At 46.5% G+C, this 19,152-nt stretch overlaps 1 protein-coding gene across 1 annotated transcript in view; it reads right to left on the bottom strand.

The window, feature by feature from the left end:
- Positions 1-476: 476 nt before the first annotated feature.
- Positions 477-19,152, bottom strand: part of LOC119441331 (replication protein A 14 kDa subunit) — a 52,177-nt gene continuing 33,501 nt past the window's right edge. The window contains exon 4 of the mRNA XM_037705948.2: positions 477-718. Within this exon, the coding sequence (XP_037561876.1) occupies positions 642-718 (77 nt within the window). The 3' untranslated portion in view covers positions 477-641. The remainder of the gene's footprint in view (positions 719-19,152) is intronic.

The raw sequence follows: 19,152 nt of genomic DNA, 5'->3' as shown, positions 1-19,152 counted from the left end.
CGTTCCCGCTTTCTCTCTGAACAGTGAGCGACGCAACCGGTGGAAATGCCTCGTCTGCTGCTGCGGCTACCCGAGCAGAGGCTCACAGCACCACCGCCGAGAGGACCCTGTCGTTCAAATTCTTTGCCACAATATATCGTGAATTCAAAACAGCTGTGCTCAAAATTTGCATTAGGGAGTATCGTAAATGTCGGTGAATTTTTTTCTTTCCTGCATGGGATTCACAAACACGAAAATCACGAGTCGAGGGTATTTTGTTGTATTTCAAAGTTTCTGCATCTGATAACTTATGTTCGCACGCGTTGTGATAATTCATTCTGCGTATATTTTATATGCTGAGAATAGATCTAGAGAAAACATGGTGACCTTCGAAAAATGTTGTAGGGCCTCTTTACAACACATTTTCTATTTGGAGGATTTACCCCAGTTGATAGTCTGAAAAAAAGGTAGAACAAAATGCAGAACATTTATTGGATATATGTACAAAATTTATTGGCTTCCTTGTTTTGCTGTCTTCAATTCGGTTAAAAAAAAAGTAGAGGATACATTTTATGTACTACAGTGTTGACACTGCAATACAAAAGTTCTGGTACAAACACAGGGCTAACAGATGCTTCAACATGTGCAAGATATGCATGATGCTATGCGGAGGCCATGGTCGGGTAATAATCCTTGACATTCTGTATGGTCTCAACAACAGCATTGTAAGTGGCCATGTCTGGAAAGAGAAAGAGACTACAATTGAGGGCAAGTGCAACAATAAATGCAATGTCATTTACAAGACCCACCCTTATTAGATGCATTCCCACACTCACATTAAACTTGACACCCTTGAAGAGCCATTAGTGTATTTACAAAACATGTCTAACTAATTTTACCACTCCCTCTAGCAACACCATAGGCAGTATTTTTTAATGATATACATTTCATTCGTCTTTTTTTGTAGCGTTAGCTACACTGGCCTAGCCAAGCCCGTTTCGCGCGGCACATCAAGAGCCGTGCTGCGCATGCGCAAGGATCAGTGATGTCACACGGCTTGCGCACCGGAGCCACCGGAGCCGGCACCTCTCGCGCACTCCGCCGCCGCCGGTCTGCGCATTCCAGAGGAGTGACGTCGCAGCCGTGGTAGACACACTGGCGCCGGAGCGCGCTCGCTGTGCAGTCGCCGTCTGACACTGCGCTGGAGCCGCTGCGCTTCTGACTGGCGTTTGCCAGTGTGGTATAGCCATGGAGAAGGAGAGCGCAAATGCTGCTCAACAGCGCAGAAGAACGGAGAAGCTTGACTCATCGGATCCCGAAGTAGTTGCCTGGCAATTAGCGGTTGAGCGTTGGAGACAACCAGGAAAGCTAAGAATAATCAGCTGAACCTTTGCTAACGCTACGTATATCCTGGCATAGCCGAGCTAAGCCACTGCAACTTTTTCTTTCACCATTGGCTTGAACACTGCTGCTATTGCCGGCATTCACCACTAGGCGAGGCAGATGAAATGAAAAGAATGCAAAATGAAATGAACTGTTACAAAATACGGCTCTACACATCAATGAATTGACCTTCGATTTTCTGATGGCACTGTTTGACACCATCACATTGCATCACTGTCACATTTTCTTTACTCTACATAGGCTTCAGGTTTTACTGTTTGATATGTTTGTGTTATTTGGCAGATGTGTTTAACCATTTTCAGGAACCACTACTTCACGTATCGCGCCGAGAATATAAAAAATCTTTGATCAGTGACAAAAAAGAACGAACAATAAAGAAAGCTGTCTAAAAAGTGCGAAACACTGCTAATCAGAAATGGATGAACGGCCTCAGCCTATAAGCCGGGTGTTATGGTATGCTGCCGCTGCTGCTCCCGTGTTGCCATTGTGTTTCTTGTTCCCTTGAGCTTCTTTTTTATGAGAGAATTCCTCAGCTAGCAAGCCAGGACTGAAATCTGCGATGAGTGCCAAAAGGGCTTACCTGCCTATGGATGCCTGATGAAATGCAGCGAATTTAAGAGGGACCACCAGTGAGAGGTTGTTCTGGTGGCTGAGAAGTTACCTTTAAAAGTAAAGGTGAAGCTGGCCATAAGACATGGTGATGTTTGCGGTGCTACTTTCTTGTTCCCTTGAGCTTCTTTTTTATGAGAGAATTCCTCAGCTAGCAAGCCAGGACTGAAATCTGCGATGAGTGCCAAAAGGGCTTACCTGCCTATGGATGCTGATGAAATGCAGCGAATTTAAGAGGGACCACCAGTGAGAGGTTGTTCTGGTGGCTGAGAAGTTACCTTTAAAAGTAAAGGTGAAGCTGGCCATAAGACATGGTGATGTTTGCGGTGCTACTACTTGAAGAGTGAGGTGTTGGTGTGACTCGTAACTCGTTGCGAGTCTCATGGCTATTACGCAGAGACTTGATGCTCTTGCGAGTTAACCCGCGCAGGTTCACGAAGTGAAGCAATCAGTTCATTTGATGTCACAAAAGTATGACGAAATATTCAACAAGCAAATCCAACAGAATAAGGAGATAAATTTCCTGAAAATCCTTGTTTGTGGAATCAAGAGCAGGGTCGCTGTCGTGCATGAAGTTCAGCAGCTGAAAGCCCATTTAAATGACAGCAAACATGCAAGTAGAAGGAATAGTATTGAAGTGTGCAGAATTCTGCAATCCCAAAATGAAAATTCGCTCATAAAGCTGAATGTCGAAGCGGAATCAGTCAGCCTGCCCAATTTGTGTGATGAGGATATCAAAAAATATGCACCGGATTTCTTCCAAGAGAGGTAAACAACCTAGAATTATTGTTCGCTTCTTATGGCAGTTGCTCCATGATAGATGGCTGGGAACGCAAAAAGTCCTCATGAATGCTAAATCAGCTGTTATAATCACTGAAAACATGTCTAGGCAAAATAAGGATCTTCGTCGTTGTGCTCAAGAATGGGCTGCTTCAAATGATTACCGTCCTCGTGGCACACAAAACACAAAGCTTTTGTACGAAAGACTGGGGTAGAGCGAGCGGTTACAATCCATTATTTGGTTAAATTTGGTTTTTACTTGATATCGCACATTTCTTTTTTGTCAGCCTTATTGTTATTCCATAGTCAGGTACTTCCCTTATCCTGCGCACATTTTTCTTGTTAGATGCATGCAAAAAGCTTTCTTTTTTTAAGTTGTTTTTAAATGTATTGTTTTGTTGATTTTCCCACTCATGGAAATGGCACTTCCAAAGCTGTATTCATTATACTTTATTTTTTGGTACGGTTTGTGGGGATGTGCGACTGTCACGTGTCCGCTGATGTCTTCCCCGCATGGCTCCCGTCTCCTGTAATCCACCTTCTCCGCGTAGCTAAGCACTGGCGGCGATCGGCGTGGATGTTACGAGAGGGCACGAGGGTTGCGCTGCTAACGCTACCTGACGGCGGGGGTTACGTGGGCACATAAGGGAGAAGGCTGTTCCTCTTGGATGTGGGATCGGTGAGCGATGCGGACGTTCTGCGTGTGCGCTGACCCACGCTTTGCGAGACCGTCTCGGGAGGCTAGGAGCAGGACACAAGAATGGACGAACACGAATCGTTCGAGTGACGGTACACGTGAACGACTAGGCGATTGATGTCTAGCATGCGGGCGAACATATTCGCTCGCTATCCAGTCGCGGTGAGTCAGACTTCCTTGATTTGTCGAGCGCCCATGTCAATGCTCTATGGAATGTAATTCGGCTAGCACGCATTAGTGTATGAAAGGTGCAATAAATGCCCTTTTGATTGTTTGCACTACCGTGTTGTCGTTCCTTTGTCCCAAAAGTACGTGTGAGATCCCACATCTGGCTGCCCAACGTGGACCTTTTGGGGCATCGGATAATTTTGACAGTTTTGCTCGGTTCGAGACAACCTTTGTTTCAACCGAAGCGTAGTCCTAGCGTGGATTTTGATCGCTAGCGTCGGGCGGCGTGCTTTCTTGAGTGAGGCAACGGCTGCTGTAGCATGTTCGAACTTTTCAACATGCTAAGCCTTTTTGCGAGTGTTTTGAAGTACACTCGTCGGTACGAGAGCCACGTGGTCTGCATCCTGGGAGAGCGAGGCCTAGCGCCCGTGGAGCATTGGCAAGCCTGAAGCGAGTGAGTAAGGAAGCCTCGTGGGTGGTCAGAATTTCATATGTAAATAGCGTCTTCTATCTCTGACTTCGGAAGTCGCGGCTCTGGGAGCCAGGTGGCCGGGGGTCATGGGTGCCGCTATGGGCTGTCTGGTATTACGGCCTGGCACCGGGCGCTCCGACACCGTCTGGGACGGTTGGCGCCATCAACTCGGATGCTGTGTGCACCGAGCGGGGTAGGACCACCTCACAGAGCTAACCACTCCTTGTGGCTGCCTGTTCCTGTGCCTATTTTAGGTGGTGTTTTTAGATGCTGGTTGTTGTCAAGGTAGCGACGCATTAGGCCTAAGGCTTTACGAATCCGCCTGGCGCACGTGGAGGGACATAACCTGGTGGACCGTGGTGTTGAGGTGTCGCACTTTGCTTCCCTCATTTTAGTTAGCCTCGCACGAATTGAAATTATTCGTTCGACTCAAGAAAGCAAGCTTTGTTCACGTGATCTTAGCGTCCGAGTAGCCGCCCTAAATGGACCTTTTTCACGATTGAAGGGCACCCCTAGCGGCGGTCGCCGAAATCACATCTGATGGTTCGGTGCTCCGTCTGTCGGCAGGTGTTACTGAATCTTTGATGCTGTTCCGAACACTGAATATATTATTTTAGTGTGCGTTCTTTTCTTTTGTGTTGTGAACATTTTCTGTCCCTGAAGTTGACTATGTTTTCACCGGCGGACTTCATGTGATTTGTCAACACGGGCAAGCAGTGGACTAACGACCTAACTTTTGTGCTACCGGTTAGCGACAGTGTGATTGACTTGCACTTCGGCGCATCGAATCGGCAACTGCACAAAGGATGGGCATTCAAGGAAGAGAAGTACATTCGCCGCACTGAATGCTGCGTTCATCAGCACTCGTCCGGGTGCAAGCTACAAATGCTGAGAAGCACCTGCCTTTGCTCGATGAAGCCCGGTCATTAGACAGGTCGCAGCACTTCACGATGATGGGCACACTTTTTTAAAGCTTCCTTCTGTACGCACACGACAGTGCTGATGGCGTCCCCCTTCGTAGTCGATAAACCCGTGCTCACAAAGTGGTCGCTGCAAAGGCACGAGTTGGCTGACGGCTGTCACGCAGACCCGTCAACATTCACATGGCACATTGCCTGCACCCACTTTTGCCCTTTTGGCTGCATGCAGCGATGCCGCAGAGAATCTGAAAAATCCTATTTTTCCTGGCTTTTTAGTGGAGTGGAAGCATCCCACGGTGGCGCACTGCTGAGGCATCTCGCCAGCGATTTCACCATGGCACAGTATGCCCGACGACTACGCAGCAACGAAGGAACGGGCGAGGAAACGAGCCGCAAGGAAGCACTGCAGCTACTGGCAACCCACCAAAAAACATGGTGGCCGCGTGCTTCCCGCATTGTATTGCGCGTGCATGCGCAGAGACCCCCCATGAAAAAGGTTCATTTTACTAGCCGAATTGAACATCGTACTACGTCGGCGATGTGCATGCCGAATTCCTCTCCCTTGCACTACTTTAGTGTTTGTCGAGTGCGTTGAGTGTACGCAGAGCAAGTAGAATCAACCCTGGTTTGCGGCCACCTGCACATTGCCTGCGATGCTGCCCCGGCCTACATTCGAGCCACCCCTGGCAACGGAGGTGCCTGTGGCCAGTTTGGCGGAGCGACTTAGGCAGCCGCCTGTGTCAGGCTCGCAACCCTCGGCGGTTGGGAAAAGAGCCCGCAGTCACTAACGGTTACTGCGGCTCTCACCAGCAGGGCGCGTAGGCGCGAGTGATGCTTGCTCATGCGGACTTCTGCGCTGCCGTGTCCAAACCCTGCAGACCTGCTCCTGTGACCAACAGACGGCAGCGGTGTGCCCCAGAGACATTGTCGGTGTGCAGGTTCTGGACAACACGTGGACATTTCCTCAGCACGGCCACTGCCGCATGTACTACCTTTTATTCGCGACGCACACGTTGATAGACCGTGTTGACATGTTTCGCTGGAGTATGCAGTGATTTAAGGTTGGGGGGATGTGGGGATGCGCGATTGTCACGCGTCCCTGATGTTGTTTTCCCCGCATGGCTCCAGTCTCCTGTAATCCGGCTTCTCCACGTAGCTAAGCGCCGGCGGCGGTCGGCGTGGATGTTACGAAGGCGTGAGAGTTGCACTGTAACACCACCTGATGGCGGGGGGTTACACGGGCGCAAAAGGGAGAAGGCTGTTCCTCTTGAACGAGGGAACGTTGAGCGATGCGGATGTACCGCGTGTGCGCCGATCCACGCTTCGCGAGACCGAGACGCTAGGAGCAGGACACCGGAATGGACGAACACGGATCGTTCGAACCAACCACCGTTCGCGTGACGGTACATGTAAACGACTAGGCGACTGGTGTCGCATGCGGGTGAAAATATTCACTCGCTATCCGGTCGCGGTGTGTCGGACTTCCTCGATTTGTCACGCGCCCATCAGCGTATTAATTCGGCTAGCGTGTATTAGTGTATGAAAAGTGCAATAAATGCCCTTTTGATTGTTTACGCTACTGTGTTGTCGTTTCTTTGTCCCAAGAGCATGTGTGAGACCCCACAGGTTGTAATAATCTCACCTAATTACCAGGAACCTCGTTACTCTGTTTTTGCTGAAACCTTGTCACCGAGATCACAGGTACTTTCAGGGATTTTTGCAGCGAGTTTTTTGCATCCAGTTCGCCATCTTTTTCAGACATCTTTCAGGGCTTTTACAGAATATATAATTAAACGTAGAAGGACAATTCAAGGATTTCAAGGATGCCGAAGGCCAAAATTCAAGGAGGGGGAATCCTTGAATTTGGGTGTGGACGCAATGAAAGGATGTCCTCCTTTTATTGCGATAGTAATTAGTCGAATCTCGTTAATTCGAACACGCTTAATTCGAACACACTGAAAAATAGGGAAATCTCGTTCTGTTTAGCTGAAATTTCGTGCAGCTAAGCACCTAGCAGCTGCCGAGTTGGACATATGCTTCAAGCTTTTAAGGTTGCTTTTTAAAGTTCATTTTCCCTTGTGATGATATCAATTGCCTTCTGGTATGATGGTTAGTAGTGTCCAACTTAAGCCAAAGATACTCTCCGTGTTAAAGCCTAATGGCTGAACCTTTCCGCTGGGCATTTTTAGAGCCTACTAGCAAAAGACTGTACGAGCGAAAGATAAAACAAGCGGATTTTCTCTGTACGTTCTCAAGTTTATCAATATTTTTCTTAGTGTACGGATCCCAAACCACGGAGGCATATTCCAAAAGTGGACGGATATAGGTTTCATAAGCCAATAATTTTATTTCTTGAGTCGTCTGGTGTAGAGACCTTCTTAGGTATCCAAGTTTTTTCATGGCTTTCTTTTCTATAAAAGTGATGTGGTCATTCCACCGGAGGTCTGAAGTGATTATTACACCTAGGTATTTATAAAATTTACAGCAGTAAGACAGCGACCGTTAATCGAGTACGGAAAAGTCAGTGGCGCCTTCTTTCTTGATATTGTCATACAAAGTTTTTTCTGTATTGATGCTCATTTGCCATTTTTCGCACCAAATATGCAGTTTGTCTAGAGCAGGGGTTCTCAGGTACGTTCATCCCAGGGAACCCTGCTAAGCTCCATAAAGTGCCAAGGAACCCCCCCGATTTAACCGAATTATTGAGGGTATCAAGAAAACAAACAAATGCTGCACTACATCAACACGCTTTTATTTACGCAATGAATCGTCAAATCTTGTTTCTATTTAGCACAAGACCAGTGCGGAAGCTGAAATTCTCTTCATCTCATGACTGATTAGCGCTAGCAGCGGCGAAGGCCTCGCGACATCCTTCGCGGCGGCCACTTTACGGTTCAGAAGGCAGGCAGCCTGGCTGACAGACGCACCAAGTTAAAACGAAACTACATTTCGCTGCAAGAAGTGCGGACGAAACTGCGGTCGCTATCGACGCTGCCATGGGAGGCGACTACGCAGTTGTGAAGGCACGCAGCCGACGTGCGCATCGAGTGAAAATGAAACTACTATTTGCCGCAACCGCTGTGGACGAAACTGCGGTGGTTATCGACGCGATCAGAGATAGCGACTACGCACTTACGGAGGCACGCGGCTAGCTGCCAACGCGGTGTTACGCGCGACGATAAACGCAAGAATAAAGGCTTTAAAGGAACAATTAGGCACGAAGCGCTTCGGCGTTGCTGTCAGTCACGTGCCGCGTACGATTGCCGCTGAGGACCACGGCGATGCGGACTGGGCTGCTTCGTTTCGGTTGGACGCTACGCCGTTCTTGCTCTTCTGCGGCGCGCATTTGCGGTGCTCCGCGTTTTTTTTTCTCCAACGTATAGGTCAGTGCGCACGCTATCGGCACCTACCCTATCTACAAATAGGAGAAAGGCGCATGGTGGTAAGTTACGGCCTCCGAGATTCAAGTGCGAAAGCTTAGGCGCGCTGCCCGTTCTCAGAGGTTGGGTGGCTACAAGCTGCTTGCGTATTTATTGCGCAGTTCGCGCGTTGCTGTTACGCACTGTGATGTGCTTTTTGACACTCGGGCATGGGTAATGGAGGTTTTTGGATCAAGCGCACCTCGTGTTCGCCGTTTTAGACACTTGTCGAGAGCGGGACCAGGAAAAATTTATCAGTGGCTCGTGGAACCCCGAGCAGGGGCCTGCGGAACCCGTAGGTTCCGCGGAACCCACTTTGAGAACCCATGGTCTAGAGCACTACTTAATAATTTCTGGTCATTAGGATTATTTACCTCATGGTAAAGGATACAATCATCTGCGAACAACTTGATCTGTACAGGTATTTCATTTACGATGTCATTGATGAATAATAAAAAGAATAATGGCCCTAGAGCCGACCCTTGCGGAATATTGGATTTCACTGGTGCCGGGCATGAACACGAGTTTGCGATTGATACACATTGGCTCCTAGACGATAAGTATGCCTCTATCCATGACAACAAGGAATTATTTTTTAGTATATGTTTTAATTTTAACAAAAGCTTTTGATGTGAGACACGATCAAAGGCCTTCTCGAAGTCCAAAAAGATAATATCTATTTGACTGTGTTTATCTAAAGATAAGGCAAAATCATGTATCGTCTCAAGGAGTTGGGTAACAGTCGACATACCCTTACGGAAACCGTGTTGTCGCCGATCAAGCACGTCATTTCGCTGCAGAAAATTTGACACATGCTTAAAAATAATGTGTTCTAACATCTTTGAACAGGCACATAGTAAAGATATTGGTCTGTATGAAGTAATTAGTGAAGGGTTTTCAGCTTTAAGGATAGGGACAACTTTCGCGCGCTTCCAATCTGTAGGGAGTTCTGCAGTGAATAATGATTTTTTGAATATAAGTGACAGGTACTTCGAACACCATTCGGCATACCTTACTAGAAATGTGTTTGGTATACAATCAATTCCAGGTGTTTTCTTTACGTCAGTAATAAGAAGCAGTGACAAAACACCTTCTTCAGTTATCGTTATGTCAGTAATTTGAGGGACGTCCTCAGAAATTATAAAATCGGGTTGTTTGCCATCGTCGACCATGTAGACAGAACAAAAGAACTTGTTAAATGATGACGCAAGTAGTGATTCATCGGTGACTAATTCACCGTCAATTAGGATTTTGTACGCCTGTCGCTTCTTAGGTGACAAGTGTCACCAGAACTTCACGGGAGACGAAAGCAGAAAGTTTTTCAAAGATGTATTAAAATAGTAGTCTTTAGCCTTTTTTATAGTTTCATTTAACTGTAGACGCATATCGGAAAGTTTCGATACATAAGCCGGTGATGAGTTCTGGTGCAGCCTTTTGTGCACTTTCTTTAGCTTTCTCCGCGTGCGCACTACTTCTCTTGTCATCCATGGCTGAACAGAATGTACTCTGATAATCTTTGTGGGAACGTAGTTTGTAACGCATTTCATTACAAGATTTCTGAAGAAAACCCACAAACCGTCAACAGAGCAAGTGCGTGACTCGTACAAACTATTGAATTCAGAAAATGATATATCTAACAAGTCAAGAATGGCGACATCATTAGCACGTGTAATGTTTGGCACCACACGTTCTTCTTTCACTTTTTTCATTATGCGCAATGGAATGCTTAAAGATAACATTCGGTGGTCAGATACACCATCAAACACGTGCAAAGTCGGATTTCGACGAAGGATGCTGCCGCTCACGAGAAAAAGATCCAAAATAGATTGTGTGTTGCTTTGAACATGGGTGGCTTGTTTTACTAGCTGTGTTAAGTCATGGAAGAGGACAATGTCGACCAAAGGCTCAGCAGCACTAGAAAGTGGCTCTGGGAAGTCATTGTCCCACTTAACGTGAGGAACATTAAAATCGCCAGCTAAGAGTACATTACATGAATTTGTATTACAGGTACAAAGAAAATCATTCACTTCATCGAAAAAGGCTCTATCGGCTTCTGGAGGGCGATAAAATGCACCCACAACCAGATGCAGTTCCTCAAGATACATTCTCATAATGACACACTCAAGTCCAACTATGTCAGGCAGCCTGGTCCCATTTAGGTGGCTTTTAAACATAATAGCTACGCCACCGCCACGGGAAGGTCTGTCTTTCCGATAGATGCTATACCCTGGAGGTAAGTGAAGTATTGAATGTAGCGATACACTAGCAAGGAGCAGAATTAAACAAGGAGTTAAGAAAAGATGCAAACAGAATAAGTATAGAGAAGGAAAAACTTGTTACATAAACATGCAGGGTGGTCGCAAGTAGGAAAAGTGGCTGGAAATTGAAACGCAGCTAAATAACGAAGTTATTAGTGTGTACGTCTTGACTGAAACGCATCTGCGAGGTTTGGAGCAGCCGCCTGTTAAGGCAATCTTAAATGGGAAGCGTGCAACGAACGGCTGGGTCAAGGAAAGGCGGAGGCGTAGGCATGCTAATTAAGCGAGGTCTGAAGTGGCAAAGGGTAAAAGACATGTAAGGAGAATTTATGAATTAGCGGCACATGGCAAGGCAAAAAGGCGTGGCTGGGAATAGCTTACCTATTGACAGGTAGTGATAGCAGAGTTAAAAATAAAGAATTGATTGATTGCATAAGAAGCGATATTAATGAGTTGAGGAAATTGGGCCAGGTGATATTAGTGGGATGTATGAATGCACACATGGCAGATCTAGACAGATATACTGATTACCACGGTTCTCTGGTGCTGGATCTGTACGATGAACATAACCTGATAGCTGTTAACAGGGAGAATAAGGACAGGTAACATTGCAATGCGGAAACGGGCAGTCATGTATCGACTATGCCTTGGTCTGAAAAATGGTCTATGAACAACTAGACCAAATGATAATAGACGAATATGGGAAAGAATAGCCTGGATAGTGACCACAGACGTTTAACATTAAGGTTTGGGAGAGATACTAACGCAAAACACGAGCAAATAGCATCAGAATTTCTAAAAATGAATGAGGAGCAAATAACAGAGATCGCAAAAAAGATGAAGTAAATGGAGGTTTTTCCAACAACATTCTGGGAATATAAGGAACGGGTAAATGTTATGCAGCAGGAAATAAAACAGACACGGCAAAAAAATTGTTGGTTTGGAAAGAGGAAACCACGTAAGTGGTGGGACAAGGAAATAAAGCAAGCTATAGAACAGCGTAAAGAGGCATCTAGGGCTCATCGAGAAATCAAAAAGTTGGGATTACACGAAGAAGAGATGCTCCTTAGATAGAACAAATACGGAGAAAAGAAAAGGGTGGCGAGTGAGCTCGTGCAAGACAAAATTAAATGCACCAATGAACGTTGGGTGCATAACATTTGCAGAACAGTGGTGCAACAGCCAAAATAGGATTTGGAGCAATTTTTGGAGCATGAAAATCTTGCTTTTGGAGCAGGTTATAGAAAAAAACTGCGTTTTGGAGCACTCAATCCGAAATTTGGAGCAGTTTCACAAAGAACACTTACTCATAAAATGCCATAACATTTACCCAGCATAATAAACCCACACCCCAACTCTGCATTGGATTTCTGGGAGAAAAAAAAAGTGTGTTCATAACGCGAGTATATACGGTAATTCACATTAGAGAGTTTTAGATTAGGGGGACGCAAGCATAGGGGCCCCCTAGTCTGCGCGTGCGCAGTACTGTGGCCCCAAATGCTAGAGGGTCCCAACGCTTGCGTCCCCATAATCTAAAACTCTCTATTAGCAGCGTAGGTGAGGGCAGGGGTGCGATCGGAGATTGTTGTTCGGAGCGCGCATTCAGTTTCGTCGTGCACGGTTGACCTAGGCCGCGCCCACGAAATTGAATGCGGGCTCCGAACAACGACCTCGATTGCGCCTCAGCAGTGCACCGCACACAACTTTTTCCGCCAAAAATGTGGATAGTACACCTGCATTTCTTCGTGAGTGGTTCCCTTTGTTTTTTTTTGTTTCCGACGATGTGTCGCAACGTTCCGGTGGTAGCCAAAACATGCAGCGACTGTTTGACAATCTTTTGGCGTTTTGACGGTGTGCAGCGAAAATTGGCACCGTTTCATTGCAACGCGGTGCCTGTTGCTGCGTGGAACCGAGCCCTTGCTAGTTTTGTGCATTGCATTGCCTACAAAGCTCACGCTGTCAGAGCCGGGACGCTTGTTACCGTACAAGCTAGTCGTGTCCGCGTGCACAGATATGGCAAGGATCTTGTTGAGTCAACGCGGCAATGGTGAACTGCTTTCGTTACTGCAAGCAATGCGCACTCCGTGTCTCCGCGAGATTTTACTGCATATACACCACGCCGCACTGCAACCAGCAGCTGTTACGTTCGGCGACCAGCGGGAGGCTGAAAAGCCGTCCCGCCTGGAAAAGATCAGCGGCGCCACCATGTCTCTACACCTTACAAAGAGTACGTGTCTCGACACTATAGGAAGAGGAGACTCTTGGAAAAGTAGACGCGTTCTCACGGCCGCTCGACAGACCAGCTGGCCCATTCCAGGAACAGAGGCGTCAGTTCAAGTCAGGTGCGAAGCCACCTGTCCACGAGTGTCCCCTCCTTTATGTGGGGAAATGAGCAGTGTGTGCCCGAGGGCACTTCTCCGAATGTGGTCGGGCAACAAAGGCGCCGGGGGATTATGTGCACCCTCGCCCTCTACGCAGATCATCGGTGACTTTCGACACTCCGATTGGAGGATGGTGGGACCGCAGCTTGGACAGAGGGGTTTTAAGGGAGACTTTGGGGGCCATCGAGAGTGCTCTCCCATCTGCCGAGTGCTCTCCCATCGGCCCTGAGATGTAGCCAGTGCTTCGATGTAGTATGCTCTGACCCAGTCAAGCTAGACTGATGAGACGTACCGTCTCGTTCTCATATTCGTGATGTAAATAGTGTAAATAAACCCAATACTCTCCGTTCTCAATGAGAACATGTTCCTGCCTTCAAGTCCGTCCTCAACCCCAACAACTGGTAGCAGCGGCTGCGTAGGCAAGACCCGCAGTTTGACGTCGAACTCGAATAGTCCTCGACCCCAACTCCAACAACAGGTGGACAGCGGTGGGATTGACCTCGCGGACCTTCGGATAGACCACGAGTCCCAACCCCAATACAGCAAAAACATTCTTCGGCGCCTACCACCAAACACACCAACATCTCGTCTGGGCAGGTGTTTGGATCTCGTTACAGTGGCTAGAATGGGGAAGTGTGACGAGCGGTACGCAGCGCCTACGGGGTGCATTGAAGCCGCCGATAGGGAACCGCGAGGGGGTGCGCGCTGTCGTTGACACGTCGCCTGAAGTGAGTCGCACCGGCTCTGCTGCTTCAATGACGCCGCCCGCCCTGACCTGTGGAAAGTTCTGTTCGTTTCTCTTTGTGCTGCAGCAAGTCTATATGTGTACTAATGGTGCGAAAACATTGTTTCGTGTCTGGATGCTACTATCGTACTGCTGCCCAATTTTCGCTCACCGTGAACTGTCTTAGTTTCTACAATTCGTTCAAAGCTCCCAGCAGTGGCAACTGTGAAGGGGGCAATCTGACACTTCTCCTCAGCATTGAGGATGCAGACCATGAACTGGACGTACTGCTGCTGAATAGTGGGAAGGTTGAAGCAGCTTCTCACATGATAAAGAAGCCCACAATGCTTTATTTACGCAGTATATAGCGCAGAAGCACACGGACGGTGAAAGCAACAGATGGAACACAGCGCTAACAACTGAGTGTTTATTGGACGAGAGCAGATATATATAAATATCACCACACAGAAGACAAACCAATCAACCTAGCAAGTTCAACTGACACAGGCACCTAACGCGACAAACACTCAGTTCTTAGCGCTGTGTCCCGTCTGTTTCTTTCGCCGTCTGTGTGCTTCTGTGCTACTGTGTAAATAATGTCATACCAACTAGCCCACCAGTCTGTCGTTTTGAATCTGCAATGCTACTCGACCATGATTACCCTGAAAAGATGAGCGACTCGCGGCTAGTCATCTGCATGACAGGGTAAATAACCTGTAGCCTGTGTGCAATAAAAAATGTTTTGACGAGCTCCTTGCATGCAACCGGCAAAGCCATCGAACAGGTGGCGATATTCACCAAGTTCTGCATCAATGGGGGCCTCATTCACCCATCAGAGAAGCTCTTCTCATTTGTATAGACGCCCTTGAAACCACTGTTTTCGATGTGGTTCAGTTGCAACGAGCTGCACAGTGACAGCTTGGAAGAGCTTGTCTACTGTCTGCACAAAAACGACGTCATGTTGGGCTGTGCACCGCATGGCCCCATGCCTTACCAACCAAGTTACAAAATTATTTTTGGTCATCCGTTTTCCCTTCTACACGAAGGCACTCAACAAAGAGAGAGTCTTCCCGTGAAAAGAAGAAGCACCTGAAGCTCAGTAGCGTCACTTAGCAGAGAATAACATAAGGCTGACAACGTTCTGTTTCAACTGTTTGTCAACAATTTAAAACATTTTTTTTCTCGTGAGAAAAAAATAGCAGCTCAGGTGCGTCGCGTAGCAAATAATCGCTGACGGAGAATGGTGTGTTTTAAACGGATTGTGAGGCACTCTTCAAAAATTAGTTGTTTGCGTAAACAGTGCGTAAAAAAATTAAATGTTTACTTCTGAGTTACCACTGGGAATTTTCTTACTTTGAGTTCGATAAGGTGTCAGCCGGAGTAAATCGTCTAAAGCAAGCTACATTCTACCATCGACGCGCGATCAATTGGATTGGATCAATTGGATCAATTGGACCTTGGCGCCTTTCAATTACGAAAGGGCTAGCATAGCCACTCTATCGCCATTTGGCGCCATACACGAGCGAGAATATATATTACGAAGCTTTCTTTTTTGTTATTGCATATTCGGCTGCACGCTCAGATGATCGCATTCCACGCAGTGCCCTTGCACTGCAGCTGCTAGCCGCCATGCAAGCGTGTGTCAACGCCACCTGGCGGTTTCCTCCCAAAGGGGCACGTGCGAGCCGGTGCGTGCAACACACTTCCCCATTCTAGCCATTGTAATCTCGTCTGCGCTATTGGATTGGACTAGATTGGATGGCGATGTCCAAGCTGCAGGTTGCCAACGCAATCTTTGGTACCCGCTAAAACTAGCGTAACTGAGAAATTTGGGGGCTGAACGGGCGTTTTGGCGCAGCATGGCGCAATTTCAACATATATAACGGTTTTGACGCAAAAATACGAAATTGTATCAAAATGGCGCAATTGGCGCAGCTGTTGCACCCCTGGCAAAAGAGAAAAATGCCCCCCAAAATGATTCTGGAACTCGGAGCTATCACAGACATTATTAAGGATAACTTCGAAATAAAGCGTAGTTCAGACTCAAACAGATCCAGCAACAACAGCAGTGATGTGATTGGCCGAGGCCGTTTTGGAGCAGCTTCTTGGAGCAGCCAAAAGTGCGTTTTGGGGCAGAAAAATGAGCTTTTGGAGCATCAAATGCAAATTTCCAAGGGGGAAAAATTCCCTTTGAGAGACGCAAGAGGGATTACAGAAGGAGGGTGTCCAATTCAATGGGAAACAAGCACATTTTTACCAAGAATTATTTAGCTCAACATAATGTTGTGGTGCTAAAACATGCGAATCCCAACATGGATGACAAAGTAATGACGCCAAAACTAGATGATGAAGCTGTGATGACAATAGTATGACCATTACAGCATCACGACAATAGTATGACCACAAACCTCTCTAATCTCTAGTTTCCAGTTTGCAATCTCTCCAATTTCCAGTTTGCAAGAGGCTGGGCACTAAAATGGCGGGAACTGTAGAAGTGCACATAGAGACGGAAATTTGGGGAACTCGACCACGGCAGAGTGTTAGGAGTGTGCAATGCTTGCTCACTAAGCTACACCGGAAGAAAACAGCAAAATGGCAGCATTGCAATGAAGAGAAACAAGCTCAGCAGCCTGTGCAACGAGTTGCCCCCATTTACCAAAATTTTCAGCCATAATGACCCCACTTGACCAAAACACAGGAAAGTAACATCATGAAAAGGCTTTGCTGCACCAGCTTGTCCATATAGTGTTATTATGAAAGTTGTGTGCTCTCACCTCTTAGTTTTGAAAGCGCCATTTCAGCAATAGCTGAAGCCACCACATTTTAAGCACGTAGCAGCCCTACTCTCGCACACACCTTTTAGGTCCTCCATGTGCACATGACATGTGATTAATGATGTCGCTTGTTAGATTAGTTGGTTATTAAGATAGCAGAACACACCTTTTGGAGCAGCTTTGGAGCGCATTATCGGAAATGTATCAGGATGTAGCAGGATTGGCCTTTTGGAGCAGTTTGGAGCAACAATCACATCACTGCAACAGAGAAGCCTGAGACCAAAATTTAGTACAGAAAGCTTTTACTGGAAAAAAGCTGAAGGAAATGTCCCTAATAACATGGCAGCAAGACCCGATGAAATCTCAATACAGCTAATTAAAAACCTCCGTCTGCTCTCAAATTTCAATAAGATTGTGTATTTCTGGAAGAAGCAGACTATCATCTGCTCGCGCTCAACCGCCCGTGTAGGGATTTAACTTTGGCCACTCTACTTATCAGTGTGATAGCCATCGGGTCTTGTTAATTTTGACTAGTTTTGAACACTCAATTAGTCTCAAACCATGCGACACTTAAGGTCAGACCATATGCATGCTTGTCAGTGTGCATTCACTCATGGCCACTCCTGGTTAGACGCCTTGGCAGACATTGTGTCGTAATGATCTAACTATTGTTAGTGCTTCAAAATGCGCAAGTTGGATGTGGCTACAATCTGTTGGTCAAGCTGGTGCAGGACAATGCCAGTCTGCACCGCGAGGTGCAGCGACAAGTTCACTGGCTGAGTGCACTGCGGCTCGCTGAGGACACCGTGTTTGGCACATTTGGTGCATCGTACGTACCAAAATCACAAATAGTGGTGTCTGTGAACATCCCAAATTAAATTTGAACTGCGCGCCACGGTGACGTTCAGTAGGTGGAGCGTTGTGGTACACCCTACTACTCCGCCGTAGCCTTTGCGGTGCAAATCACTGAAGGAGCGGAAGCACCACGAACGCTATGTCTGATTTACCAATAGCGCTGCTTCTGCTGAACGCATTGAAGAACTTTTTGTGGCAATGTGTTTCTGAAATAGTTTAACTTCAAATGCATTTCTCGACGTTGATAAAAAGTGGTTCTGGCCCTTTTAAATTGGGAGTTTTTGTCCACTTTAGTAAAGCGTTTGACAGTATAAATCATGAATTGCTACTAATGAAGCTTCCCTATTATGGCATTTGTAGTGTTGCATTAGAGCCGATTCGATCGTACCTAGGTCATAGAAGCAAGTATGTGCAGATTAACAATAACTTATTGCAGATGCAACCAATAAAGCTAGGCGTTCTTCAGGGAAGCATATAAGGCCTGCTGCTATTCAATATCTGCGTGAATCATATTGTTAACGTTGATCCGGAATCAACATATGTAATTTATGCTGGCAACACTACTCTTTACATCTGCAAACGGAGTAGAGCTAGCTTAAACAGCGAATGCTGGGCTGGACGCAATATACAAATAGTGAACCAAAAATGGCTTAAACAGCAAAAACTAAAGCTGTATAATTTCAAGCAAAAAAGAAAGAAAATTGACTTGCCATCACGGCCCTGCGAAAGTGGATGTCCCGCGAAGCTGCTGAAAACCACCGCAACTGCTCAGGGGGGTATGCAATGTTTTATTGCTTTAGGGTAATGGTAGTTATGGTAATTTTGACAGCACGCAGCCGCCTATAGCGGTACTGCAACAACATTGAAATCAGTTGCTAGGCTGCTTCTTTTATATACAAAAGGCTAGGGACATCATTCTCCACGTCGCAAGCTGCCGCTGCCGCAGCAGCTTGCGCAACAGTAATCTTTACCCAGAAACGTATGCGGGGCAATTTGCTTTTGTTTCGCATTGTTATTAGGAGCGCCTTATCATCGATTATGTGGTCCGGATGCTTGTTCTTATTGAAACGTTGCTTTCTGTATGTTGTATGTGTGATTCCAAAAAATGCATGCACTGTTCGCCTCACTTTGCCGAGTGCTTGAAGGCTCTGCCTTCTGGGGCTACGAGCCACTGCTCCTAGCCTGCACAGAATCGGTCCACATTTTCGCTAACGGGTGCAGACACGAAAAATGCCGACCACCGAGAGGCTAAAAGTTTTGCTGTAAAAACAGAAATGCAAGCTTGGAGTCAGAAATTTCAATAAACTCATCATAAATAGAACTCGTAACATCAAATGAAATCCTAGGCATACTTTTTATCAAGACCTTTCCTGGAATGCTCACATTAGCTTCCTAGATGGGAAACTCTCCCAGGTAGTTGGTCAACTTTACACAGTGAAATAGCTACCCACAAAGGTTAAGATGCTATACAACTCGTTATTTCTTAGTCACACTAACTACTACTGCCTTGCCTCGAGTACAATTTCTGCAACAAATATAAATTGACTGTTTATGCTGCAGAAAAAAATTGTTTGCTGTATCTGTAACATGCTTTATGACTTTCCTTCAGTAATGTTGCTTAAAAAACTCGGTGTAATCACACTTGCCAATTTTTATAAATACTGCTTATCATCCAAAGAATATAAGCAAAATATTAAGACTGTACACAAAAT

The sequence above is a fragment of the Dermacentor silvarum genome, chromosome 2 (genome assembly GCF_013339745.2).
Source record: "Dermacentor silvarum isolate Dsil-2018 chromosome 2, BIME_Dsil_1.4, whole genome shotgun sequence".
In the NCBI taxonomy this organism is placed as follows: domain Eukaryota; kingdom Metazoa; phylum Arthropoda; class Arachnida; order Ixodida; family Ixodidae; genus Dermacentor; species Dermacentor silvarum.
The sequence above is the reverse complement of the archived record's forward strand: the minus strand, read 5'-3'. Positions and strand labels throughout refer to the sequence as shown.